The sequence below is a fragment of the Fistularia commersonii genome, chromosome 19 (genome assembly GCF_037954325.1).
Source record: "Fistularia commersonii isolate RoL2024-O1a breed Wild chromosome 19, RoL_Fcom_v1.0, whole genome shotgun sequence".
NCBI classification, from domain to species: domain Eukaryota; kingdom Metazoa; phylum Chordata; class Actinopteri; order Syngnathiformes; family Fistulariidae; genus Fistularia; species Fistularia commersonii.
Genome location: NC_141302.1, coordinates 12,647,447 through 12,673,021, shown reverse-complemented (window position 1 = coordinate 12,673,021; position 25,575 = coordinate 12,647,447). Strand labels below are relative to the sequence as shown.

Here is a 25,575-nt window from a genome sequence, read left to right as displayed (position 1 = left end):
CCGTCCACTAGGAGGCGTCTCAGTCTCATATTTTTTTTAGGGATGCGATTTCTGTTCACATCAGGATCAGTTTGGTTGGGAATGTAAATTCCTTGGAGGAATTTAGCTTTTAGTCAGTTGGACAGCATAAGGTCTTTGAGACTCTTTGTGACAGGTGTCACTCATGTCCAGGTTTTAAAATTCCAGCTCCGTGTGAGGATTAAATTCACAACCTTCAGGTTATGAGACTGCTTCGCTGTTTATTTACTGGTGCACCATCACAAGCCATTCATAGAAACAGCCAAAACACTACCTTTTAGTTTTTCTCGTCCTTTTAGTTCAAGAGAAGAACTTACTTTCTTCCAGCTTGGATTTGGTTCAAAAGTGCGAAGACAGTCACTTTGTTATTTTATTTGTCTTTTTTTTTTAAATATCCTTGTGACATTGTCAATTTGCATCCTGATCTTCACAATCATCTGCAAGCATGTTGCTATAGCATCTACACGTTAGCTCATTATGATCGTACATCTTTAAACTCTCGAAATCTAAAATTAAAAAAATATTATTCAAGATTCAAAGTGTTAATTGTCGCGTGTACAGTCTGGAAACGTGTTTCCCCATACAATGAAATTCTTACTTTGCCATTCGCAGGGCAGCCTGATAAAAAGTGATACATAATAAATAGAAAACATATTGTCGTAACCACACGTAAACAGTGCAGGGAAAATCAAACAGTATTCGAAATATGTGCAACATATCGTAATAAAATAATAACTATCACTTCAAAAACAAGGTTTCTTTTGTTTTTTCATTTTTCGTGTGGTTCAAATATAAAAAATGTAAACAACTTTTGTTTAAATAAGGATGCAATCATTTGAGAATTACGACTAATAGTACAACTAATACTCCAACTATTACTACTAACAGTAATAAGACCAGTGCATATTATTATCGTTATTTTTATTGTCTTAATTGTGTATTATTGTGATCATATTCTAATGACACCGTTATAGTCCTTATTGCGCTTATTATGATCATTTTTACTTTGATTACTATGACTGTTTTTTGTTTATATTAGTGCTCCATTGTTCTCATTATACTTTTGCTATTATTCTTATTGTACGGCTGTAATTATTTTCATTGTTGTTTCAAAGGGACCAAAGGAACACGTTGACAGATTTTTTTTTTTTGTCTTTGAAGTCCTTCTGATCTTTGATGTTGTTGCATTTCCGGTTCCTTTAACGTCAGCTGGACATCAAACAAACAAACGGCCGGTCCGTTAATCGGTCTTATCCGGTCTTATCCGGGGAAACCGGAAATGACCGTCCTGCCTCTGCGCTGATTGGCCGGCACCGCTGTCAGTCACGTCCCTCCCGCTCTCAACCAACAGGCTTCCACCGGCCGCGGCCGCGCTCCCGCCTCCTGAACGCGCACTTCATCCTCGGAGAACCCGGCGCTCCGTGAGAACCCGCTTCACCTTCCCGCACCTTAAAACACCGCAAAACAGCCGCTCCCGCGGTCCGAGGCGGAGGCGTCCGATGGCCCCGGCGGGGCACTGAACCTGCTCCACCTTCTCCTCCACCTCCGCGCCTCCGTCCATCCACACAAAGCCAGCAGGCCCCCCCTCCACCCTCCAGCCTCCAAACAACCAACATCCACCATGTCCGGGAACCAGTTCAAGGGCCAGGAAGTGAGCTGCTGCATCAAGTACTTCATCTTCGGCTTCAACATCCTTTTCTGGGTGAGACAGACGGCCGTGCGCGGCGGGGGAAGGCCCGCGTCCTCCTCATCTTCACCCCCCCCCACCCCCACCCTCGTCGTGAACCGAGCGCGCAAATGGGAGATAAGCGGCTTGTCCGTTTTTTTTTTTTTTTTTTTGACGGCTCGATGTCGCGGATTCCCAAGTGGAGACCTACGGGAATAACGCTATAGGATCGTTTTGACGCCGTTTTGACACCGTTATGACACCGTTATTACAGCGTTATGACACCGTTATTACCGGCCATGATGTCATCCACCTGTCACGTGATGATGCAGTACTGCAGCAGTAGTAGTAGTCGTGCTAACAAGAAGGGCACTTCTGCTGATCTAACAAGATTATGCCTCGGGGTGGGGGGGCAGTTTAGCTCATGAATATTATTATTTCATGTTAGTGTCGAGAGGAGCTGCAAGGTCTCATATACACACACACACACACACACACACACACCTAACAGATCAACAGGTGTGCATCCTCCTCCTCAGCTCCGCCCCTCGGCATGACGAAGGAGTGTTAATTACACATCTAATGAATCCACTTCTGCTTCCTGTGAATTTCAAATTGACGCCTCCTTCGAAGTTAATTCGCGTGCGCGTCGGTTTGTTGTCGAGCTGGTGAAAGTGGCCAATTTCCCCAAACAACGCTAACAGGTGTGCAGAACCTTAACAGGACCATCTGGTAGCGGCCCCACATTTACCGTCGCTAATGGCTAGCTGTACCAACTGAATATCACATAGCTTAAATAGAAGTAACAGTAATGTAGCCTCTAAATGTAGCGACGTTACAATTAGCATGATGATATTGACATTCGCTAGACGTGTCCCAGTGTTCTGAATCGTGAAAAGAAAACCTGCAAGGCATGCGATCGGCTCCATCCACTTGGTGTGACATAGTACCTTCAGTATAAGGCGGGGTTAGCGGTTAGCGGTTAGCGGTTAGCAAAGCACTGGGTGACATCTGATGCGCTGGTCTGATGGTGCTGCTGTTTTGCAGCTGCTGGGCATGGCCCTGGTCGGGATCGGACTCTGGGCGTGGAGCGAGAAGGTGAGTATTATTTGACCTGGCGTACTTTCCTTCATGTAGTATTTCCAACTAGTATCTGTCTTTTGAGTAATTACTCACCTAATTCTGCGTACTTTGTACGGCAGAATCAGCTCCCTGACTGTACCTCCGCCTCTCCACAGGGCGTTCTGTCCAACATCTCGTCCATCACGGACCTGGGGGGTCTGGACCCGGTCTGGCTCTTCATGGTGGTCGGGGGGGTCATGTTCATCCTGGGTTTCGCCGGCTGCATTGGGGCGCTGCGGGAGAACACCTTCCTGCTCAAGTTTGTAAGTTCCTCAAGAGTTCTTCAACTTCTTTGAGTTACCACACCAACAGTCCCCCCTATCTGACCTGCACCCTCCTCTTCCTCACACAGTTCTCGGTGTTTCTGGGGATCATCTTTTTCCTGGAGTTGACCACTGGAGTCCTGGCCTTTGTTTTCAAAGACTGGATCAAGGACCAGCTCAATCTCTTCATCAACAACAACATCCGGGCCTATCGGGACGACATCGACCTGCAGAACCTCATCGACTTCACTCAGGAATACGTAAGTCCACCGGCTTCCAGTCCAAGATGGGTAACCAATGCACAACAACCACCCCCACCCCTGGAATGATGGGAGCTCTGGTGTCTCCTTGGTATCTCAAAGACTGACAATTCCCTTTGTGCATGTTTTTGGTAGTGCGGTACTGCAGGTACTTCATAAATAAACAGTGGGGGGGGGGGTCGCAGAGGGTCTGTGAGTCCCAACAACCCTGGTGGATCCATGAAGTTCATTGATGAATTCGAAAAGCTCATTTAAGTCCAAAAAAACATCACACATCCTTGTTCCGACCACGGAAATGTGGTACGTGTTACTTGTAAAAGATGATTTTTTGGGGGGGATTGTAGGGCAACAGACTGCCCCCCTGGACTACCCAACTCCCGCCCCACCCTCTGTGATAGATAAACAGGTGAGATGGGGTGGTAGATCTGGTGGGCGACTGTCTTTTTACAATAACCCTACACTTGGGTCATTTTACAATGACCCAAGTGTAGGAGAAACGAGATGTTGCACATCAGTCACGTGGAAACCATCATGGACTATGCCCTTCAAAATGCCCTCCTACTCCCGGGTTGAAATGGCGGACTCCAATGAACACGCTTCCTGGGGTGCTGCTCAGGGGCGAGGCATGTTTCTCGCCGGAGACACTGCGGTTGCTAAGACATGGAGTTCATGTGGGAGTAAAAATGTTGGCAGGGCCCTGATCTGGACCCTGCAGAGAGCCGAGTTCCTGCTGCTCTGCAAAGGAACGTTTGGTTACAGAGACCACCCCGTAGGGGGAGGGGGCTTGGATTTCTATGTAAATCTGTCCAAATGTGGAAGTGAATTTTGGCAGCTGCTTAACCAGGCGGAGCTGTAGGTGCTGCTCTAGAGTTGGATTTCATCAGGAAAGTGCACACGCATGCAGACGATGTAGCTGAATTCCAAGAAGAACTAGTGTTTCTATCGAACCCATACCTGGAAGTGTAAGCCTGGAATCTTGTGATTTTTCCACCACGTGACACAGTTGCCTTTTTGTGCACATTAGCAGCCCACAACCCTATCACATCATATACATCCAAGGAAGCTGCGAGCATGCTAGCTTGTTGTGGATTTGCGTTTTCACCAGATGACGGGTATGTTGACAACAGCGGGAAAGGGCACAGGAAGTGGAAAGGGCAGGATCATGGGATGGAAGGAAGGTACCCGTTTCAAGGTTCCAGGTCATCGGACTGTGGTTCTCTTGTTGTTCTCTTGAGACAATCCCTGTGTCCTACTTGAGTAGGCTGCCCCTCAACCAATGAAATCCTGTCCAGGATCGAACCTCTAGCCCCCAAGCTGGGTCACAACGACACTAAAGTCAATTTGAGATTGATTAGATTCCAAGAAATGGCTGACCCTGAAACTCAACTTCGATGGTCATCCATTTTAGAGAATGCTGTGGTTGTAAAGATAGTAACCTTCAATTATTCATCACATCCACCTTCCTCCCCCTCCACCTCCAACTCCATCACCACCACCCCCATCCGCCTGACTTTAGTGGGAGTGCTGCGGCGCCTTTGGAGCCGACGACTGGAACCTCAACATCTACTTTAACTGCACGGACGGGAACCCCAGCCGGGAGAAGTGTGGGGTTCCCTTCTCCTGCTGCACAAAGGACCCGGCGGTAGGAACCCTGAGAAGGTCGGAGCGGAAACAAAAGGCGGAGATGTCTCCTGCTTTCAGATCCGACCTTTTCTTCTGGAGAGATATTTGGTTCTGGCTGCTTCTGTGTTTTGTTAGCTCCTTCCAAACTCCACCGAGTCCCTGTTTTTGTGTCCAGGAGGATGTGATCAACACCCAGTGTGGCTACGACATCCGGGCCAAACCGGTAAGTCCTCCATCTGTCTCCATACATCTTCTATCTACTAAATCCTCATCCTTTATTCTGGTGTTTTAATGGGGATGAATCCAGGTTTGTATTTGCCTAGCTTGAGTTGGGTGTCTAGAACTGCCACTAACATTAGCACAAATGCTAACACAAGCACGGATTAACCATTCTTCAGTTCCCTGCTGGGTAGAGGTCTGGATGGGTCCATGAGAGACCTCTTCCCAAGATCTTTTGAACCAACAATATGCAAACCCACCACATTTGGGTTCTTGAGAGGTTTGACATGGTTGGGGTTCCCCACAGAACCTGGTTTCCAACAACTTTCCAGTCTTTGCAGCCAAACCAGCCAGACTCATCCCGCACCAGGGATGACGAGTCCTCACGGTTCTTTTCATTTCCATGGCGACAGGACTCGGAGCAGAAGGACTACATCAACGTGAAGGGCTGCGTGCCACAGTTCGAGAAGTGGCTGCAAGACAACCTGACCCTGGTGGCTGGGATCTTCATCGGGGTTGCTCTGCTGCAGGTCGGTGGCCTCACCCACCTCCAATCACAGATCGGCCTTTGCTCGGACCATCCAGGGCCTCCATCATAGACCCTGTGAAACCCGGGTCTACATCAGGACTCGTTAACAGGAACTCGTTCTGTCACCTGGTGGTCATCTTGAGTTTTGATTGGCTACAGCCTCCCTGTTCTGTCCCACAAAGGACGGGACGTAACCCATGCACTAAGCCATCTTCCTTCCTCCACAGATTTTCGGGATTTGTTTGGCCCAGAACTTAGTGAGTGACATTGAAGCAGTCCGGGCGAGCTGGTAAGAGAACCTCCTCTCCATTCCTTTCAGTTCTCATCCCATTGTTTGTCTGTGGAACCACAGCACCTGGCGTCCCTTCTTTGTCGGTGTCTAGCCTCAGATCTTCTAGAACCCAATAGAGAAAGTTTAGAGATTTGACCAAATGTCTTCTCTTCCTGGACCTACCCCGGATCTTCCGCCTCTTCCTGGTCTTACCTGGTCTTCACCTCCTCCTGCATTTCCTCTTCCTGGTAATCCTTCTGTTCCTGGTTCTCCTGCTCTTCCTCCTCTTACTGGTCCTATCTGGTCCTGCACCACCTCCTGGTCCTCCTCTTTCAGCTCCACCTTCTTCTCCTCCTGTTCTTCCTCATCTTCCCAGTCCTTCTAGTCCACCTCCTCCTCCCCTCCCCCCCTCCCCCTCCTAGTTCTACCCCTGGTACTCCTCTCAGTCCACCCGTTCATCCTCCTCTTACTGGTCCTACCTGGTCCTCCACCTCCTCCTGGTCCTCCTCTTCCAGGATGGGTTTCAGGGAAAAAAAAAAAGCAGATAATCCAGATTAAATATCGGGATTAGGAGTTGGGGCTGGAACCCGTCAAAGAACGCTGGCCAATGGTCACGTGACCTGGCCGGCCAGTGGGTGGGCGGGGCCTGTTCCTGAGTGTGCCTCACTCTTCCTCCTCTCTGTCAGGGTGCCCCCCCCTCTGCCCGTGCGCCGACCCCCGCCCCACGCCGGCAAGAAAGCACCCGCTTACTACACATGAGCTGCGCACGCAGACACGTGCACGCCCGTGCCCGTATGTGTGTTTGCATCCGGTGGGTGTGATGTCATCCATGTGTTGTGATGTCATCTGTGTGACTGTTGCTAGCTGGTAGTTCGCGGTGTACGGAGGCTGGAGTGCGCCGGTCACAGGTGCAATAACACATTGGCTGACTGTCATGCGACCCGAGCAACATGCAGAGTCAACCGTTAAAGACGCTAACTTTGGTTAGCATGATGCCCTGAGATTCGCAGCTCCAGACTCCAAACTAGAACTTTGAACAAACTGGTTCTCTCTCTTCTCCTGCTAGAATGCTACCGTGCTTTGTTAGCATTTTTAGGATCCAAATAATGGATAATTATTTCCATTTATCCATCCATAAATGGAAATATTTAAATTATGTTTATTATAAAAATAGTAATGCAGACTCGGCCTTTCAATGACTCGTTTCCCCACATCAAGGAAACGGGTCAGATGGAGAACCCAGGCTAGGAACATTCTCGTGATCATGTGTTTGGGGACAGCTGGGGGCGTCACCGGCGTGGATCCGGACTCGCCCTCGACGCCCTTCAGATGTAGTGATGGCTTATTTAGCATGGGGTTATTACTGTGTGCTTTGCATCGTGGCTCCAGGGCCACGTGACCCTTAGCCTTCTCACTGTAAGCTGAACGAGAAGTCCCCCCATCCCCACCCAACCAGGCATACTAGTGCCCCTTGTTGTACTTCCAAAGAGCTGAGGGTTTCTTCTCTCTTCCAGCTTCTTCACCTAAAGAAGCTGGCACAGCTTTTGGACTCCAGCAGGTGAGTTCTTCCAAGAGTAGCTCCTGAACAAGCTAGCAACGCTTTGTAGAACCTGAGGGATGATGACTGCAGTTCTTTTAGAACCCGATGTTAAGCAGCCCCGCCACTGTAGCAGTACTGTGAAGTAACCTCAGATGGCAACCCAGACATATTGGTTGTCAGATGATTTTGTCGAGAAAATAAAGAACTCAAGTTTGGAGTTCATAATTAACCCCAGGATCCGCGATCCTGTTGTCTCGGTCAAGAATTCAAGCCAAGCACAGGAGAACGTGTACAAGAACATCTTTGCGTCTGTTCCGAGTCACAACTGCGGTTCCACTACTCAAGGAACAGAAGTTTGTACGGAAACTACAAGTTTCTAGTGTGGGGTTCTTGTTCTGGGGAACACTGTCTACATCATGTGGGCCTGACCAGATTCTTCTTCATGGGGGAACCACTGACTGAAGGAATGGCTAGAGGCTCCTACAATCTGTGGTTCTCCAGTTGTGGAATGAGAACATCCTGACAACATGCTCCCCCTTTTTATGAGCAGCGTCCACTTTGAAGCACCAATTTGCAGACTGCGTTAACATCTCCATCAGAGCTGACATCCACACTCACCTGCTTCTGGTCTCTCCTGTCAGGACATCCCCCATGAGGACGCCGGGCGCTCGGGACGACCTCACAGATCACCTGCATCATTTCTCCACTGAACCAGCACCTTCCTGTCAAGGCACCAACGCGTGAAGCTCTGTAAATAGCACTCCCTGTGGCTGCGGCCGCGCCACGTGGAACGTCACAATGCTAAGGATTTATTAGCTTAGAGGCCCGGGAGTTTTGATACATCTTTTTATATTAGATCAGTATTTTTCACTGTGGAACCTCCACTGCTAAACTCATCTTCTAGAACCTTCACTAGACTTCAGAGGAGAAGATCAGACGTTCCACTTGTTCTAATGTTAAAGTTCCCTTGTTACCCAAAAGTCCCAAAAGGGTCAGAAGCAGGATTTTCCTTTTCCTAAACAAAGGTTCTCTTGGTACCCCTCACTGTGGCTGAGGAGCAGCAGAGGAACCCTAAAGACCAGGGTGATCTACTGACACTAAGCCAGAGATGGGCTGAGCAGGCGATGAAGATCTTTGTTTTCCACTGGCGCAGGTTTAACAAGCATGGAACCCCAACTGAGCCCTGTGGCGTTGGCCCTGTGCAGCCGGCGCCGATCATGAGCCACCAATCTGCGTCTTTGTACAGATCCTCGCATTCCTTCGTTACGAGAACCTCTTTGTTCTCGAAGTTTTAACTCACGTGAAACACTGAATGTCCACAGAACCACGTCCACGCCTTCACAGAGCAGCTACACCCGTCACCGCCGTCTCGGAGAATGTGGCAGACGGGCTCTGATAGAACACCGGTCGATCACGACCGACGCCCCTTGGGGGCGGTGAACAGAACTGTAGAACATACTGATGAGAATAAAACGTGGAAAGTACACTGAGAGCGTCTGGGTTTTAAATGAGCTGAGGAATATTGTAGAACATCTGTAGGGAACCAGGGGCTAACCCTAACCTTAACAGTGGTCCATCCAGGAACAAAAAGGAGCTCTTTGAGCTGGATCTAAAATCAGAGGTACCCCTGGGAATCAGTACCTGCGATCGATGTGTCAGTTCCAAACCAGTTGGCGGTTCCTGCCACTTGAAAACCGGACTGGTGTCTGGGTGAGGAACATGAGGCGGACAGTGGTCAGATGATGGTCAAGCTGCCATGGTTGAATTCATGCCGGTGCTCAAAAGTTCTACCTGTGACGTCCACCCGGGCCTCAGGAGGCTGCCACCAGGCCCTCGTCTATCGCGTGAGTACATGGCAGAGTACAACTTTGCACTTTGAGTACTTGGTGCCATCTGGTACTTTTTGTTTTCTCGAGAAGGGAAGTACACACCAGCTTGCTCCATGTGGGCGCGGAACGTCTGAACGTCTGTCTCGGAACGATCGTCCTCTCCCGAGACCGGAGAGATGAAGAGGAACCGTCCCGCTAGCTAGCAGAGCGGCCGGCTAGGAAGGTGGAGAAACGAGGACACGGAGGACCAGCTATCATCTTTAATCATCTGCTGAGTTACAATCCTTCCAATGTACAAGTCATGACATTTACAACAAACATGTAGGCTTATAGTACTTCACGTCGTTACTATGGAAACGCTTCCTCTGGCATCCCATGGAGGACAGCAGGAGTCTGATAAATAACCGTTCATACCTGAAGAAGAGTCAAGCACGGGTCCAGACAGGGGGCACGCCGCAGTGCGTTCGCGGGTGTCGGTACAGTGTCGGACATGCGGAGATGTGCACGTGAACGCGACCCGGCTTTGGGTGGGTTGCTCGAGGGGAGGGGGGGCAGTATAGGGGGTGGGGGGGGGTCCCGTGGTCCTCGGCAGGAAACATTGCCAGTTCTTTGGCTCACCTGTTTAGACTATCCTCTGACTGCAGCCCAGAGCTGAACATACACACACACACACGACATGTGCACGCACACATGCACACACAGTTCAGGAGTGAGACCCCACCCCCACCTTCCAGGTCTGGAGAAGGTCTTCTACTGGACCTTCCTTTCTCCAGTTTAGAACAACCAAATTCTCTGAACGTCACTCTATACAGGCTGGTAAACTGGTTGGGGGGAACTGGACCTGGACCACACCAAGACCAAGACCAGACCAAGACTATGACCTGGACCAAAGCAGGAGCAGGATTGGACCAGGTCCATCACAGTTCTGCACCACTAGGACCAGGAGCTTCCTTGGAGTTGCTTCCATACTTTTTTGTGGTTCCGTCCGTCTGCGTTTACAGAACGTCAAACGGAACCGGCAGTGCGTTGAGCTCCTCACCACGTGGACCTGATAAGCATGAAGTCCCATCCCCGGAGGGGAGACTTCACCACACAGCTGCTGGAAGGGAGGGGGGGCTCTGACGATAAAAACCTGTGAATTAAAACCTCTGGACAAGGAGGTCTATGTGGAGCCGGGGAAGCCGGGGGGGGGGGGGATTCGGGGGCGACACGTGCACACCTTCGGAACAGAACATGCACAGGTTCCAGTGGATGGGTTACTCTACATGGACACGACGGGGCTTCGTTAAAAACAAAGAGTCACAACGAGATGGGTTTTTTTTTTTTTTTTTTGGTCTTTTCGGGGTTCGCTTCACGCGGGCAAAGGAGGGGGGCGGGGGATGGAGGGGGCAGGGGAGAGGGTCACCAGGCGGATGACATCACAGCGATGGTCGTAGAGAGTTGTGGTCTCTTAATCTATTGCGTCGGGCGTTCTTGGGCGCCCCAGCTCCAGTGGAGCTATGGGTAGCAGGAGACGCATGCACGAGAAGGGGGGCGGGACTTAGGAAAGACTGATGTGTCAGCTGATCCAAAAAAAAGGAGGAGACACGGTGTGGACATGGGGGCGGGGTCTGTAGACCAGGAATGAAGCCCAGCCTCACCGCGCCCGGAGGACCCGCTGGCCCACATCAATGGTCATCGGTATGGCTTTCAGAGATTTGGTGCCCCCCGGTGGCCGACGGATTCGAAGCGTCCAATCCTGGGCCACGATTGGGTGTTGTTTTTTTTTTTGATTCAAGGTTAAAATTCAATTAGAAAAAGATGGCGGGCGGCAGACGGGCACATCAGTCGATCCCGAGCGGCGGGCGAGGAGACGGAGACGCCACCGTCTGGCAGTTAAACGCGACACGGTACCTTGGCACATGACGAGGGGGCGCGGTGGGGGAAGGGGGGGGTGGAGCTCGGGTGGAGGCGGTCCTTTAGCTCTGGGCCGTTAGCCGCTGCTCCGTCAGCGACGCCTGGTGCGACACCGTCTTGTTCTCATGTGCGCGGAGCTTGGACACCACCTCGATGAAGGCCAGGCTCTGCACCTCCTTGTGCAGCGGCTCTGAGGGCAGAGCGAGAAGAAGGTACCGTCAGCGACAGCCTAGGTGCTCCCCTGTCTGCAGGCAGTGCAGGGAACACCCGGTTTCCCTCGGCTCTAAAGGTTCTAAAGCCTCACCTGAGCCCATGACTGCGCAGATGAGGATCATAGAGTTGTACTTGATCTCAGGGGCACTCCTCTCATCTGACAGGAGCTTGTGGAGGACTGACACCAAGCTGGCACCCACAAAGTCCTTCTCAGCAGAATCTGGAACCAAAGAGGGCAGTGGGACGGTTCTGAATTACCATTTGGACGCCCCTCGTTCGCCGGATACTGAAAAAAAATCAACACCTCTTGCCACCGTCTTACCCAAGTCCAGCGCCGCAATTAGACCCAGCGCCACCAGCGCCTCATTCTGCATTATCATGTGCTCGCTGGTTGCCATGGTGACCAGGTGCTTGACCCCGCCCCCTTGGATTACAGTCCTGACCACTTCCTGAAACCAGCAAGAGGTGAGTTAACCATCGGCTCTAAGAAGGACTCAATCAGACCTTCTGGTCGTTTCCCTCCTACTTTTCACCTTGAATCCTTGAAACTTCAGTCAATGTATAGTACTAAAGAATGGATAGTGCCAACATGCATTCAAATACTGTAATTGTGCCTGTTTCCGAAGAAAACCCCTTGCATCTTGTGTTCGTGATTAGAGACCTGTTGTTTGAATATCTGTGATTTTGAAATATGAAATGTTTTTTGAGAAGTTGACAGACACACATAAGCAACAATATTACTACCGATCTCGACCCTCTATGGTTTGCCTAGTGAGCTAAAAGATGTATTTAGGACACTGCGTCACTGTCTGTTCATACTGTGCTGGAACATCTGGAGTGCAAAAATGCTTATGTCAGACTGCTATTTGCCGACTATGGCTCTGCTTGCCACCATTGTGCCAAATTGCCATTAAAACTGAAAGATCTGTGCCTCTGTAATGCCATCTTTAGGTGGATTTACGGCTTTCTGGCTGGCAGACATCGCACAGTGCGAGTCAAGGCTTCTAGACATGGGCGTGCCTCAAAGCTGTTGTCTTAGTCCCCTTCTGTATAGTCTGTTCACGAACAACTGCATTGCTAAGCACCAGAACAACCTATTTGTGAAATGGGCAGAGGATACTCATCTTTGGACTCATTTTTAACAACGATGAGGCTGCTTATAGGGACTATGTGGCAAATCTGGTAGGCTGGTGTTACAACAATACTATTTGTTGTTTTTATTGTTATGAGGGATGATGAGGTGTCTGGCAATATGCATTTCATTGCATTGACTGTGCACTGTACTATTTAATGTATATGAAAACAAACTAAACTTAAGTGCTTATTTCCTTATCTGGTCATTTTTGGATGATCGCCTCCTGAGCTCCTGGTGATCTCGGGCAGATTTTTAAAACCGACTTTTTAAGAACTTTCTAAATGTTCATGTGGTGAACCAGATTATAATCCCAGTCTGGATGGGGACAGGGTCCAGAGAAGATCAGGGATCTGGGATCCTCACCTTGGACTTGCTGTGGCGGATGAGGGCGGACAGCAGGCGGTTGGACTCGCCCATCACGCCGGCGTGGTCCTTGGCCTCGCACCACTCAACCAGCCTCTCCACCAGCTTCCCGTTGGTGCCAAGCTGGTCGGCCGCCTCAACTGGGGGACAGAGAACCAGAAGATCATCCGAGGGGGTTCGAATGGCGAGGGAGGGCACAACGGAGAACCCGGAGAACCCAAAGGAGAACACGAGGAGGGATGGTGTGTACCTTGCGTGTCAATGAGCATCCTCAAGGTCCCCAGGAGCTTGAACTGGACGGGGGGCATCTCCGACTGCAGGAACTTCAGCACTACGTCCGCCACGCCGGCCGACAACATCTTGGATTTGTTCACCACTGCAGGAGACAATCTGGACCTTCAGTCCGGTACCTTTCACAATGTAAGCTCCGGGTGGGCTCAGCGATCATCTCACCAGGGATGGCTAGGTTCCTCAGGGCGCTGAGTGCGGCATGCTGGACGGTCACGTTCCCCTCCTCAACGTGGCGATCCAGCAGCTCCAGAAGCTTCTGCACAATCCCGGTGTCCACCATGTGAATGCAGTTCCCGTCTGTGGAGAACATCAGCAGACTCAGGTCACATTCAGATGATATCCCGATTGAGCCCCAGCGCATTCGGGGTTCTGCGTCTCACCGTTGCGGGCGAAGTTGGCGATGGCGAGCGCCCCGGCCAGCTGCAGCTGATGGTTGTGGGACGGAACCCAGGACAGAACCCTCTGGAACACACTGCCCTTCCCCCCCTCAAAGAGCTTCTGCATGGACTCGTCTGCGGGGCAGGACAGAGAACGTTGTGTTGGCAGGAGGACAGTGGAGAACCTGAGACTAACAGGACCGTTTTTACACATAAACCAATTGCAGCCCTGGACTGAAAAGAGCACGGGGGGGGGCGTTCTGAGTCTGATGACATCTGAGGGTTCTACAAGAATATCAGATCTTGTATCTTGTTGTAGGTGAGGTACCTACAACAAGAGGTTGATAGGTGGTTGAACGGAGGTTGATACCATGTCATTACCGTGACGATGACCGACAGAAGGTCACAACGACCAGCTGGCAGATGTCAGTCCAAACTGGGTTCTGTGTCGAGGGTGGGGAACGTACAACCCACAGAACCGAGTCATGGTTGCTTTGTAGAACAGGCTAGTATGAAGAACAACAGAACCCAGGGGGACCAAGCAGCCCTGCTAAGACCTTGATGTATCTTCCTCTCAAACAGATTGGACCTTTGGTTCAAGTGAGGAACCTGCTCAGGTTCCTCCCCTCAGTCATTACCTCCTAGTAGGAGGAGAACCATGAGATCGGAGGCTGTCTTCAGCTGGGCCATGTCCTCCTCACGTTCTCCATTCACCGTCTGGGACACCACCTCCAGGAGACACTCCACCAGGCCAGCCTCCACCAGCTGGAGCTTGATCACATCTGGAGAGGGGAAGAGGACAGGAGGCGGGGAGATGAGGAGATTTCTCTTCATTAGAGCCCAAGTAGGACGTTGTCCTGGAGACTGAAGACATGGGAGACTGAAGACACACACACACACACACACACGCGCACACGCACGCACATGCATGCCATTTACACACAAAATCACTCACACAGATACACACAAACACACACACACCAGTTCTACCACACACGACAGCCTGTTACACACATACACACAAACACAGACATGTGACAAACACAGACACACTCACAGAAATACACTCACAAATGCACACATACTGATAGATACACACACACACAATTACATACACACAGAGACAGACACAACACACAAACACACACACAGACAGTCACACACATACACTCACAAAAACACAGACAGACAGACAGACAGACACACATAAGCATAATATCACATACACTTAGATAGACACACACACACACACACACACAGATTATTATGAGTGAAAAGACTGTCTGCCATGACGATGCAGTTCCTGAGGAGCCTGGAGGACATGACTCACACCTCCTCCTCCTCCTCTTGATGTTTCTCTCCATCCACCCCCCACTTCTCCTTCATCACCTGTCCTCTCCAGAAGGCATTCCTTACCGTTCTCTGCCAGCGGTGCGAGAACCTCAAATATCATCTCCTTCTTCTCGTGCTCCGTCTGCGTCTGGAACAGGCGCACTAGCTCCTCTGCGATGTTGGTGGAGGCAAACTGCTCCTTGCTGGACTCTGCAGACATCACATGACATCACATGGACATGCCCAACTTCCACTCAAGCGCCGATCATCTAGAGCCACCGTGCACCTTCAGCGCAGAGGATAGTCTGAGCTTCCTGGCAGGAAGGACCTCGGCGAAGACGCATCCCCGTACAAGATCAACAGGGTCTCCACTCCTGAGAGTCTCCTGCATCTACTAGCAAGGACTCCACCCTGATGCTGAAGGACTCCGGCAACTCCAGAAAATACCAATGTTCTCCATTCATGTGTTCATCCTGGGGCCTGTGTTTTCCCACATATGGGTCGGAATTAAATGCAGCATTTAGAAGTAGCTCCAAAAAGTAGCAAGTCCCTGTTTGAGGACACTGGGTTGTAAAGCGACCCATTGGTACAGACCCTTCCCACCGAGGTCCACTGGAGGATGGGGGAGACAATGTGGCAGTTAGAACCTTTTTTTTGGAACAAAAACGACTCATAATCTGAGAAGAACTGCTGTCAAGTTTGAAAGATCCTGGTAGATTAGGGTGGTGCCGCACTGTTTCATGCAACAGAACCTGCCAACAGAACTTCTTATATCCAGGACCAGTCCAAACTAGTTCTGATGGGTCATAGTTAACCACAGTTCGAGATGAACATGGTTCTTGTCTCGTCTCAAAGATGGTTCTCACTGGTATCTTGCAGTAGCAGATGGCCCTGGTGAGAAGGTGTCCATAGAACATGTAGAGCTGGTTTCAAACAGGAACCAGACCTGCTCAGGGATCTACTCAGGGACACCTTTTAATCATCCCACATGTGGTTCTTCAAGGCATTCTGATGCTAGGGATGTTCTGAGGCTACCAGGAGGCCTGAAGATACCCATTTGACAAGGTTGGACCACTTGGCTGTGAAGAATCAAGAGTTCTATGGAGGGTAATTCTTTCCCGGCATAAAGTAGGTTCCCCAACCAGGAACCACAATAAGGCTAGCTTGGACCCAACATTGTGGAACCAGAGCAAGGAGGCCAACAAAGGACATCCCTGCTTCTGAGCAGGGAGCGTCCTTTCAAAATAAGACAACAGGGACATCACTTCCTGTGTGTGAATGTGTGGGGCACTCACCCAGCTCGGCCAGGTTCCCGAAGGCGATCAGACACATCTCGGTCAGGGCGGCATTATGGGAGTGGATGCCCAGCAACTTCACCAGAGTGGGGATCACTCCCATGTTGATCAGCTGGGCCTGGAGGGAGTCTGGGGGTGGGGCAAACAGAAATGGGTGGTCTGTCAATCAACACAAGCAGACAGAGGAATATCAGGCTTTTACACACACTCCCCCCCGGTAACATGAAAAGTTGATTAGAAGACCTCCCTCAGCAGTAATCCCATCTCTAACCTCAGATCCACCTGGAACTCCAGATTCCTTGTGGTTAATAATCCAGGTTACAGGATTAGATCACTAAAGGAATCAGAAGATGCCCTAGACCTGCACTCGTGAAGAGAATCAGAAGAACTGGGGATTTTATCAGACTGACAATCTGCCTTAATCCCATGAAGGGTATCGGCCTGTTCTGAGAATAATCTAATCCTCAGAACTGAGGACATTTCAGAAACACCGCTTTGTGAGGACACGCTGATTGTCTCCTAACCCCAGGAACGCCTGGATTTAATCTGGAGCCATGCCTGACACCAGGAGGAAGAAAAGTGCTAGCAGTAATACTGGAATACCCATTTTCCTTTTGTATCCTCCGCAAGCTAAACTCGCACTTCTACGGCATGTGATCAACTACAGTTTCAGTAGTCCTGTCTCAAACCTTTAGCCTAGCGTTGCTTCTGATTGTAAGAAGTTCCAGATATAATGCAAACTAAGACTAGAAAATACAGTAAGTACATCAACGTAAGCCTACTATTGTCTCTTCTTTGGGTTCACAGAACCGACAGTAATCCGAAATATACCCTCTTTTGAAACCAAAAATGGCATGCAGTGATGGAACACTGGCCCATGTTAGCTAGTCCTAGCAAGCGCTAGCAAAAATTATGACAAACTTTAGCTGATTCCTGTTTACATCTCAGGACCCTATGTTCTCAAATGGCCTGCTAACATGTGATGATGCTATGGTGTTTTTAGAGGCTGCTAAGAAGGCTCACTTTCACCTTCTCCATGCTTGTTTGGAATAGATGGAACCCTGCATATGCATATTTCCCCACCTCTCACAGAGGAGCTTGCTGCACTGGCCTTCACTTTGAAATGAAATGGATCGGCGGTGAAGGCACATGAGAAGGAGGAGGAGGAAGAGCAGAGCAGAGGAAGGAAGCCTCGCAGGTCCGTGGCAAAGGTTGTCAAGGACAATCTCATCCTGACGCAATTTCTGACCAGGAACCGGAAGATGCTAGGAGATAGCAGCCTGACATGAACGACGTCATCAGGGCCGAACAGTGAAGTTCCCCACACTATGTGTTTACCTCAAAACAGCTGTCAATCATCAGGCCACCCCGCAGCTTGGACAGCGTCTATGAACTATCTATGAGCACATCTATCCGGGATTTACAAACATCACCAGCCCTTTTTGGGGCTCGCATGGCAGAAGGAATAGTAGTGCCGTCACAGAGGCTGCAGATTCACCTGAGAGGTGAAGGTGGGAAAGCAGGAGAGCAGGGCTGGGCAATGGATCCATCCAATCCCATCGACTGGGGGTTCATGTCAGGAATCTGCCAAATGCCCCCTTCTGGATGATGTCCCCAAAAACATCACCACAACTTTACTTCAAACTAGGTGTGAGTTGGTAGCTTGGAGGCGATGCTACCCATTTCTAATCTGGGGGGGGGGGGTTCCAGATTTGGGGCACAGTTTAATCCCAGCAGAACAGAAAGGTCGCAGGGATTCTCCTGGTACTGCCCAGCCCTACAACACAGCCTATGGAAAGGATGAGGGTAATGGAAAGCCCAAGGAAGAAAAAGAAGAAGGAGGAAGATGTTCTGGCTGAGGACCAGCCGGCAGAGTCACATGACCTCATCTGCGTGCAGGGAAGAGAACATCTGCTGATTAGTTGAGATTAGTGGTTCTCGGGATGGGGGGGTCATTACCATTATCATTGCTATAGTTCATCAGCATGCCACAAAAGACAGTCAAGAGCTTCTGATTTCCCGGCTGAGTATTTTGGGAGAGGGTTTTAATGTGCTCTGCTACTATCTGAGCGCCTCCCGCCTGGTCAACGGCGCTCCTGCCCTCATCTGCAAAACAAAGAGGCCAGGACACAAAAATCAAGAGCAAACCAAAGAAAAGAAATGAACACATGAAAGCAGAACAAAACATTCAAATCAATCATAACTTGGTCCTGAGGGAAGGGTTGGAGTCCGGGCCCTGCTGCTCTACATCCTGGTACTCTGGACCACTTTTGGGGAAGATCGCATTTCCAGCATTCTCCTGTTTTGGTCTGGCTGGACAATGACTCCCCAGACCCATGTAACCACATGAGAAGGGAACATGAGGGTGGAGGAGAGGCGATCGGTCCACTTCATCTCCACAGGGGGGTCTTGACTCAGCTCTTCACAAGCGTCTCAAGTGCACGACATCAGCTCTGTGCTTGGTGGGGGGCCGCAAGTGAAGGGCTGAGGAGGCAGACATTCCTCCTGCCCCCTCAGGTTCCACCGTGTTCTGCGTGGGTTAGCTGCTGACTCATGATATTGTCACTGCTTGGGGGTCAGCAGACTCGCCAATTTGATCATCTTGAGGTTCTTCCACAAAGACGAACCCTCAACTGTTTTAAACCAGCTGATGTGTCATGAGGTGTCTGGACACCCGGAGGTTTGGGGGTGGATGGCTCTTTTTCCAGTGGTGGTCATAACTAGTCAGGAGCAGGGTGGAAAGCATCTGCTTCTTTGTTCCACGCCAAGCGCAGGCCTCTCCGGGAGATGCCAGCTTCGTTCCACCCAAAGCAACTCATATTTAGCTGAAAAACATTTGTTGCAACCTAGCTTGATGGATCCTGCCATCCAATCCAGGGGCTGCATCACTTTCGCAGGGCTTCAACTTTTGTGCTTTTCATCAATCAATTGGAGAACTGCTCAGGTGAGGTCCGGATTTGAATGACGCCCGTTCCATTCTGTGTTTTATTTTGAAAGCCACCCTAGTCACATATGGCATCTTCCTGCCCTGTGCAAGTGACAAACAGATGGACGGAACCACTTGGGGGTTTGGGGTTGACTGCGACACCCCTACTGTTTGAAAGTCTTACCACCTTCTCCTGCATGGTGAGCACTGTTCTCAGGGGAAATCCGCTGTGGTTGAAGCTTGGTCCTGGTTTCTATGGCAGCACAGATGACGGCTGATTGGACATGGCGCAAATCAGCATGACCTGTGATTAAATTCTAGGTCCAGAAGGTGTGGCAGAAACGGTTGTGTCAAAGCTTCTAAATGTTGGTTCGTTGACCAAAGTGACCTTCTGAATTTAGGTTCCGAAAACTTGTCAGGAGCTGCTTTATCTGCAAGCAGATCAAATCAAAACCAACACCAACAATTGAAAGCACTCAGAGCCAATCAACACCTGCCTGAGGATTCTGTAACTACTAGAGTTCTACTCCCTGTTCTCAGCAATACACATCACCAGTCACATGGACAGAACTGTCCTAGTCTTTGAAAAGCCTGATTAGGGTGAAGAGGCAATTGGGATGTTGCCTGGACCAAATGAACAAATCAAAGAGAGGAACCCTGTCGTCAGCAACCGACAATTCTTGGTCTCCTACAGCTTCTAGAGCAAAACAAGCTATCCTTCTGCAAACTGTCTCAATGCTGAATAGACCCCGCCCCTGTCACTAGATCTCGGTTCTCCCAAAGTTCGTTACATCATCACTGACACATGGAAGCTTGATTCCTTGCGCCTCCTTCTCAGGGAAGTCTGGGTGAAAGACACTTCCTGCAGTACCCTACTTCAACTCCAGAGGCATCGGGTGAGTGTCAGCGTCAACAATAAAAAAAAAGATTTTCATTTTTAATTCTGCAACAAAAAACTGCATCATATGTGCATTGGGTGCTGTGACAGATGTCACATCCTGTTCCACTTGTTCTCATTTTTGGACAGACAGTAGAATCATGTTGGTTTGGAATATTGGCTTCTGGTGTAAAGAAGTCATCAGGGCATATAGGACTTGGTTCTGCTAGTTACTGCAGTTATTTACCCCGAGTTCTTCACGGCCTGCGAGGATTGCTAGTGCACAACTGCTACCTCTCTTTTGTGTTCTCATCAACTTTTCTTCTGAAGATCCAAAGTTATCAATCGCTAAAGACCCTGGTGAATGATCAAGTAAATTGTCTCTGCAAGGTCATGTCACTGCTGGCTCTACCTCAGGGATTCAGATGAAATACTGGCACAATATCCCTTAAGCTACCTTCTGGATATGAGCTGCGATGTGTCTGACGGGAAGTGTGACAGACAGTCAAAAACTTTTGGGGGATGAAGGTATGCGACCCCCCGCCCCCCACATCACATGATTTCACATGACTTCATGTGTACGGCAGCGCTTAGTCACATGTCTGAGCTGCAGTGGACATTTGTCTTTAACACATGGTGAACTTCACCTGTCAACTCAACCTGTGGGAGGAGTCATCAGGTATGACTGTCCTCTGTCAGGTCATGTAACTGGGAGGTAACAACATTTTCTGAGAAAACTCCAGGAATGTTTTTGTTTTTGGAGGAACTGTCCCTTTAACTACATCTCCAAAGGAAGTGTAGTGCCTTGCTGAAGCTGGGTTACTTCAGCAATCATGGAGATCATTGGCCGACAAAACAAAACCAATAAAAAACAACGGACAGAACAAACATATATAGAAAAAACAATAACACAAACAGACAGTACAATAGAACAGCGCAACCGTGGGGTTGTAAAGCATCATAGCAAGAGCGGAGAAGATGCTTCCTCACAGACCGTTTGAGGTATGTTTTTGTTGCCCATGATAGGAGCACTAAAAGGAGTACTATCAGGAATACTGTACACAATTCTGTATCAGTCCAATTTCAGTCCAATGTGTTTAACTGGCATATCTAAAGATCCTGCTGGTCAAGCCTGGTACCTCGCCTCAACCGTTTATTCAGGATCTCGTGCTCGTCTCTCTTGCTCCTGCGCGTGAGGTATCCCTCTCAGGCCGTGCACATGTACGTGCACGCCATGTGCCTCTTCACAGAGGGCGGGGCTGAGGGTGAGTCATGTGACTCCAACTCCAGGTTGTGCTCTGAGGAAAGCAGCTGCCTATCCATGCCGCCTCCTAACACCGCTCCCCTTCGATCCCCCTCGTCCTCCAACAAATGTCCTGTCCCACTAGATTCCACAGATACCCAGCTTTTAAGCAGGGCGATGATTCGTGCAGCACGCGGGGGGGTGACAGCTGTAATAACCCCCCCCCCCCCAGACAACATCCCCCAAGAATCAGGCTTTCATGCTGTTGTTCCTCCCTGACACGGATGCCAAAATACTCCTCCCCCCGGGGACACAAGCTAATAAAACTTTCCCTGGTCAACATTTCTCAAACTGCTGCGGCTGCATTTTCAGCAGAGGGAGGGGTGGGGGGCTGAGGGGTGGGGATGAACAGTATTTTATTAAATGAAATGAGTGGGCCGACACGATGAGGTTTTTTCCTTGAAGGGGAAGAGCTGCAGACCAAGGGGGTGACGTCACAATCGGCCTCCAGGTTGGTGCTCATGAGCGGAAATCAAGGAGTGGGGGGTATGGGGGTTGCCCGACACTATGTCATAATCAGCCTGACCCCCCTCTCCCAGAGAATTCAAGTGGTCTACATATCTGTGGTCTACATTCCCTCTAGGGGGCAAGCAGGCCCCGAGAGAGATCTATTAGATCTACTGAAGTTGAGCCCAGGAGGGGAGGGGTTAATGCTGCGTTGCCACGGGGACGGTGGCCGCAGTCCTACTTACGGCTGTCGTAGCAGATGTTGCCCAGGGCCCGGCCCGTCTGCAGCAGGACCTCCTGGTCGCTGGAGTTCAGCAGCTTGATCAGGGGCGGGATGAGGCCAGCCTCCACGCAGGGGCTCCGCATGAACTCTGGGGGGAGGCAGAAGGAGGTCCATCTTTGAATCACAGAACCCGTCAGGTTTCAAGGTCTCAAACCCTACATGTTCATGAATACAATAAGCTGACCTGGATATGGAAGGAGGCAGGGGGGTTCTGGTGAGTTGTCCAATTAGAAACTGGTTCCCGGGAAGTGTCCAACCAGAACCTATGGTTCCACGTGAAACTGACACCCAAGAATCCCAGGACCACATGTACTGCATGGGTCAGCAGACCCAGATGCCCCAGAATTCTGACCAATTTAACCTCCAGATTCAACTCCTTTGAACAAGCTCTGGTAAATATTTGAAGACGAACTGGACTTTCCCTTCTGGACTCATGAACCTTCTGTTTCTATGCAGATGATCTGCTACTTTCTGTCAGGAAACGGATCAGGTTGACCTCTACACCTCTTTTTTTATTGTTGTTATTATAACTATAATTGAAAGAACCTGCAGAGAATCTCTAGGAGTAGAGTGGACCAAGTTGATCTTAGATGTTAAGGCACACTGAGTTTGCTCTGTCTTAAGTCACTTCTAGTCGGACTGGATCAGAAGCTCACCATTTTTGGCCACCTCAGCAACAATGTTGGCCACCTTGGGGGTGCAGGAAGACTGGGGGTCCAGCAAGGGGGGCAGCAGGGGGAGAACCCCCATCTCCTGGATCTTCACACTGGCCTCTGTGTCTGCAGGGAAACACACACTATGTGTACGCAGGGGTATCACACCCACCCAGCAACACACACAAACACACACTGGGTGCTGGAACATTATTGGACGAGGGGCGGGGCTACAGGTGGACATCAGTGACATCTGGATGTGGGGTCAGTGAAGGGGGCGTGGTGTAGGTGCAGGCTCTCACTGTTGTTGGCGAGGGCCTTGAGCAGGCAGTCCAGGCAGCTCTCCACGCTGTCCGAGGCGCTGTCCGTGGAAGCCACCCTCAGCTTCTCCAGGGCTTCGCTCAGCTTGTCTGGAAGAAAAGGGAACCAAACATTCGTCAGATCGGGGGGGGGGTCTCAGGGTCACACTGGATCACGCTGTTACTGCATTAATACACCTTGGTATCTTCTCAGCACCTTGACTCCATGTCAACAGGTCAAAGTTCTCCTTTGGATTTTGTATAGTATTTCCCTCTCATCTTTAACCCCCCCGGAAAGCAAATGGACCTTTTGTCCAAAGTCCGAAGAGTTTGGGTCACCTGAAAAAGATCCTTAGGCTGCACATCCCCATGCCAGAGGGTGGAGTTTATCCTCTTAAGATCTAGAGAAGATACCATCAATCTCAATTTCAAATCCTCAGTTTACCTGAAAATATAACAAGAGGACCACTGGGTCCCTGCAACTTTGCAGCTCACGCACACTTCCTGGTGGCCCCTGATTGGACCGTCAGGGAGAATCAGGCCAGGTATATCTAGCCGGGCCACATGCTAAGCTAGTATTGACCGTATCTGTTTAAACAACATGGCCAATAGTAACCACATCTGGCTAATCAACATGCTAAGCTAGTAATACCTGCTGCTTGTCCTACTGATGGTCCACCGCTACTACCAGTCTGACGACCGCAAAAGAACACCATGTGCTACCCTAACATTCTGTCAGGAACCGGGAGACACCATGATGGAAACGTTCTCCAGGAGACCACAGAAGGAACAGAGTCTGCAGCGCAGAGTGGGCGGAGCTACTAACGTCTGTCCGGCAATGGCTGTGGAGTAAGATAGAGTGACTGATGACAGGAGGATAGACGGAGGCAACTGGCTGGCTGAGGTTCAGATGGAAGTGGCTGATATGCTGAAGTTCAGATGAAGACAAGTGTTGGCTGAGGGTTTGATGGAGGCAGGGGATTGGCTCTGGCCCCTGAAGGAAGGAGCTCAAAGGAGAAGATATTCCACATTATTCTATGACTTATGTTCTCCAGGTGGTCCAGGAGAACCAGAGGTGAGCTACTAGACTCCAATCCAGTAATTTGAATTTTTAACCATAACATTCATCTGGACCAGAAAATCAGAAATAGTTCAGGACCCACACAGATGCACTGGAATGGGAGGTTCATCAGAATCTAGACCATCGGAACCAGGACTGGGACCAGCCCAGACATCTGGGATCAGAACTAGCAGAACCAGGACCAGCAGACAGCAGGAAAAAAAAACATGCTTCTCCTCATCCTCAGTGTTGTATTGCATAACAGCTGTGCAGATGGAGCCCCCCCCTCCTCCTCTTCCTCCTCCCCCCCGCCATCACCGCCGCTGCCATTTCAGAGGATGGAGGCTGTTTGGATCCGCCCGGACCGGCGGCGGGTTTCCATCCCGATCCTGGTCCAGTCCCCCCCCCACGACCGCAGCGCCCCCCCCCCCCCCCTCCACGCCTCCTCCCCGGCCCTTCACGCCGCTGGCTCCTCGCGCATCAGGGGCGCGCGACACCGTGACACGCGCCCGTAGGTCGCGCGCCCCCCGCCGCACGCGCCCGCCGGGCTCCGGCACTCCTCCGCGGTGACGGAGATGCGGTTAGCCGGGCTGCGTCGACCGTTAGTCGGTTGGAGGCTCGAGGACAAGCGCCGGCGGGGCGCTCGGAGACTCACCCATGTCAGCAGGTTGCGGCTCCGGGGAGACACGCCGGGAGACTCCGCTGTCCGGGGCGGTCGTCGGAGGCCCCGCTTGGCCCGACTACTCGTCCCCAGGAACGCCCTAGCTGCTCCGCTCCGGTTAGCGCGCTAGCTAGCCGGTCGGGCGGCGGTCGCCTCTGGGCCGGTGGGGCGGTCCCGCTCGGTCGGGTGCGGGAGTCCCGCGGCCTGAGCACCGGGTGGCTGCCGGGTTAACGCCGCCGGCTTCCGCTCATTTGCCCACCGGACCGCGGACGAGACGTGCTGCCTAGCGCTCCGCCGGACGACTGGCTCAGCACGACAACATGCCACCGTCAAGTTGGCGAAAGCGGAGGGCCGCATGTACTTCCGGTGCCGCCCTTCAAAATAAAAGCCGAAACGGAAGTGCAATGTTAACACTGCACAGGTTTGTCGTTTGTGTATAATTGTATATATATATATATATATATATATATATATATATATATATATATATATATATATTACAGATAACCCTGCAGGTGGCAGCACCGTCACGCACATACTGGTCCACCGCTAAACACGACAAACGATGATAAAACCATTTATGCTGTTTTAAACACACTAATTCATTCATCATCATCTCTATGTCCTGTTCAAAGGTAAAGACGATGGGAGCCAATCACAGGTGAAGTTTGGAGTGAGGGGCGGGGTTTAACCTGGAAGGGTCAGCTGTCAATCATCCGATCAGTCACCCTCTCATTCACACCTAGAGACAACTTGGATTTTTTTAGACAATGTCTTCAATGAACCTGAGAAGAACCCTGGCAGGAGAACATGGGGAGAGTTTA

General features: G+C 50.5%; 2 protein-coding genes across 6 annotated transcripts; one reads left to right on the top strand and one right to left on the bottom strand.

Annotated features, from left to right (window-relative positions):
* The first annotated feature begins 1,363 nt into the window (after positions 1–1,363).
* On the top strand, positions 1,364–10,599 carry tspan5a (tetraspanin 5a). Of its 4 annotated transcripts, XM_086166516.1 has the most exons (11): positions 1,365–1,720; positions 2,732–2,782; positions 2,923–3,069; positions 3,159–3,329; positions 4,846–4,971; positions 5,128–5,175; positions 5,585–5,701; positions 5,928–5,989; positions 6,658–6,782; positions 7,486–7,529; positions 8,153–8,247. In XM_086166516.1, the coding sequence occupies exons 1-9, from the start codon at positions 1,640–1,642 to the stop codon at positions 6,728–6,730; spliced, it is 876 nt and encodes a 291-aa protein (XP_086022642.1). In that variant the 5' UTR covers positions 1,365–1,639; the 3' UTR covers positions 6,731–6,782; positions 7,486–7,529; positions 8,153–8,247. The 4 variants fall into 4 exon arrangements, with proteins under 4 accessions (XP_086022644.1, XP_086022642.1, XP_086022641.1 ...); XM_086166517.1 differs by lacking the exon at positions 6,658–6,782 and having other exon boundaries at positions 1,366–1,720; positions 8,153–10,599; XM_086166515.1 differs by lacking the exons at positions 6,658–6,782; positions 7,486–7,529 and having other exon boundaries at positions 8,153–10,599.
* rap1gds1 (RAP1, GTP-GDP dissociation stimulator 1) lies at positions 9,586–25,084 on the bottom strand. 2 transcript variants are annotated; one of them, XM_086166512.1, is made up of 15 exons: positions 24,746–25,084; positions 23,034–23,141; positions 22,735–22,857; positions 22,041–22,166; positions 18,202–18,348; positions 16,243–16,371; positions 15,032–15,157; positions 14,254–14,397; positions 13,619–13,750; positions 13,401–13,535; positions 13,198–13,323; positions 12,948–13,087; positions 11,772–11,898; positions 11,541–11,669; positions 9,586–11,426 (listed from the first exon to the last, which is right to left on the bottom strand). In XM_086166512.1, the coding sequence occupies exons 1-15, from the start codon at positions 24,747–24,749 to the stop codon at positions 11,299–11,301; spliced, it is 1,824 nt and encodes a 607-aa protein (XP_086022638.1). In that variant the 5' UTR covers positions 24,750–25,084; the 3' UTR covers positions 9,586–11,298. The 2 variants fall into 2 exon arrangements, with proteins under 2 accessions (XP_086022638.1, XP_086022640.1); XM_086166514.1 differs by lacking the exon at positions 18,202–18,348.
* Positions 25,085–25,575: the final 491 nt, after the last annotated feature.

Coding starts and splice junctions, on each gene's coding strand:
- tspan5a (XM_086166515.1), top strand. CDS start 1,640: ATGTCCGGGAACCAGTTCAAGGGCCAGGAAGTGAGCTGCTGCATCAAG. Junction 2,783..2,922: donor TCTGGGCGTGGAGCGAGAAG/GTGAGTATTATT, acceptor GCCTCTCCACAG/GGCGTTCTGTCCAACATCTC. Junction 5,990..8,152: donor GAAGCAGTCCGGGCGAGCTG/GTAAGAGAACCT, acceptor CTCTCCTGTCAG/GACATCCCCCATGAGGACGC.
- rap1gds1 (XM_086166512.1), bottom strand. Junction 22,167..22,734: donor TGCTGAGGTGGCCAAAAATG/GTGAGCTTCTGA, acceptor GCCTCCCCCCAG/AGTTCATGCGGAGCCCCTGC. Junction 13,536..13,618: donor CGCCAACTTCGCCCGCAACG/GTGAGACGCAGA, acceptor TGTTCTCCACAG/ACGGGAACTGCATTCACATG.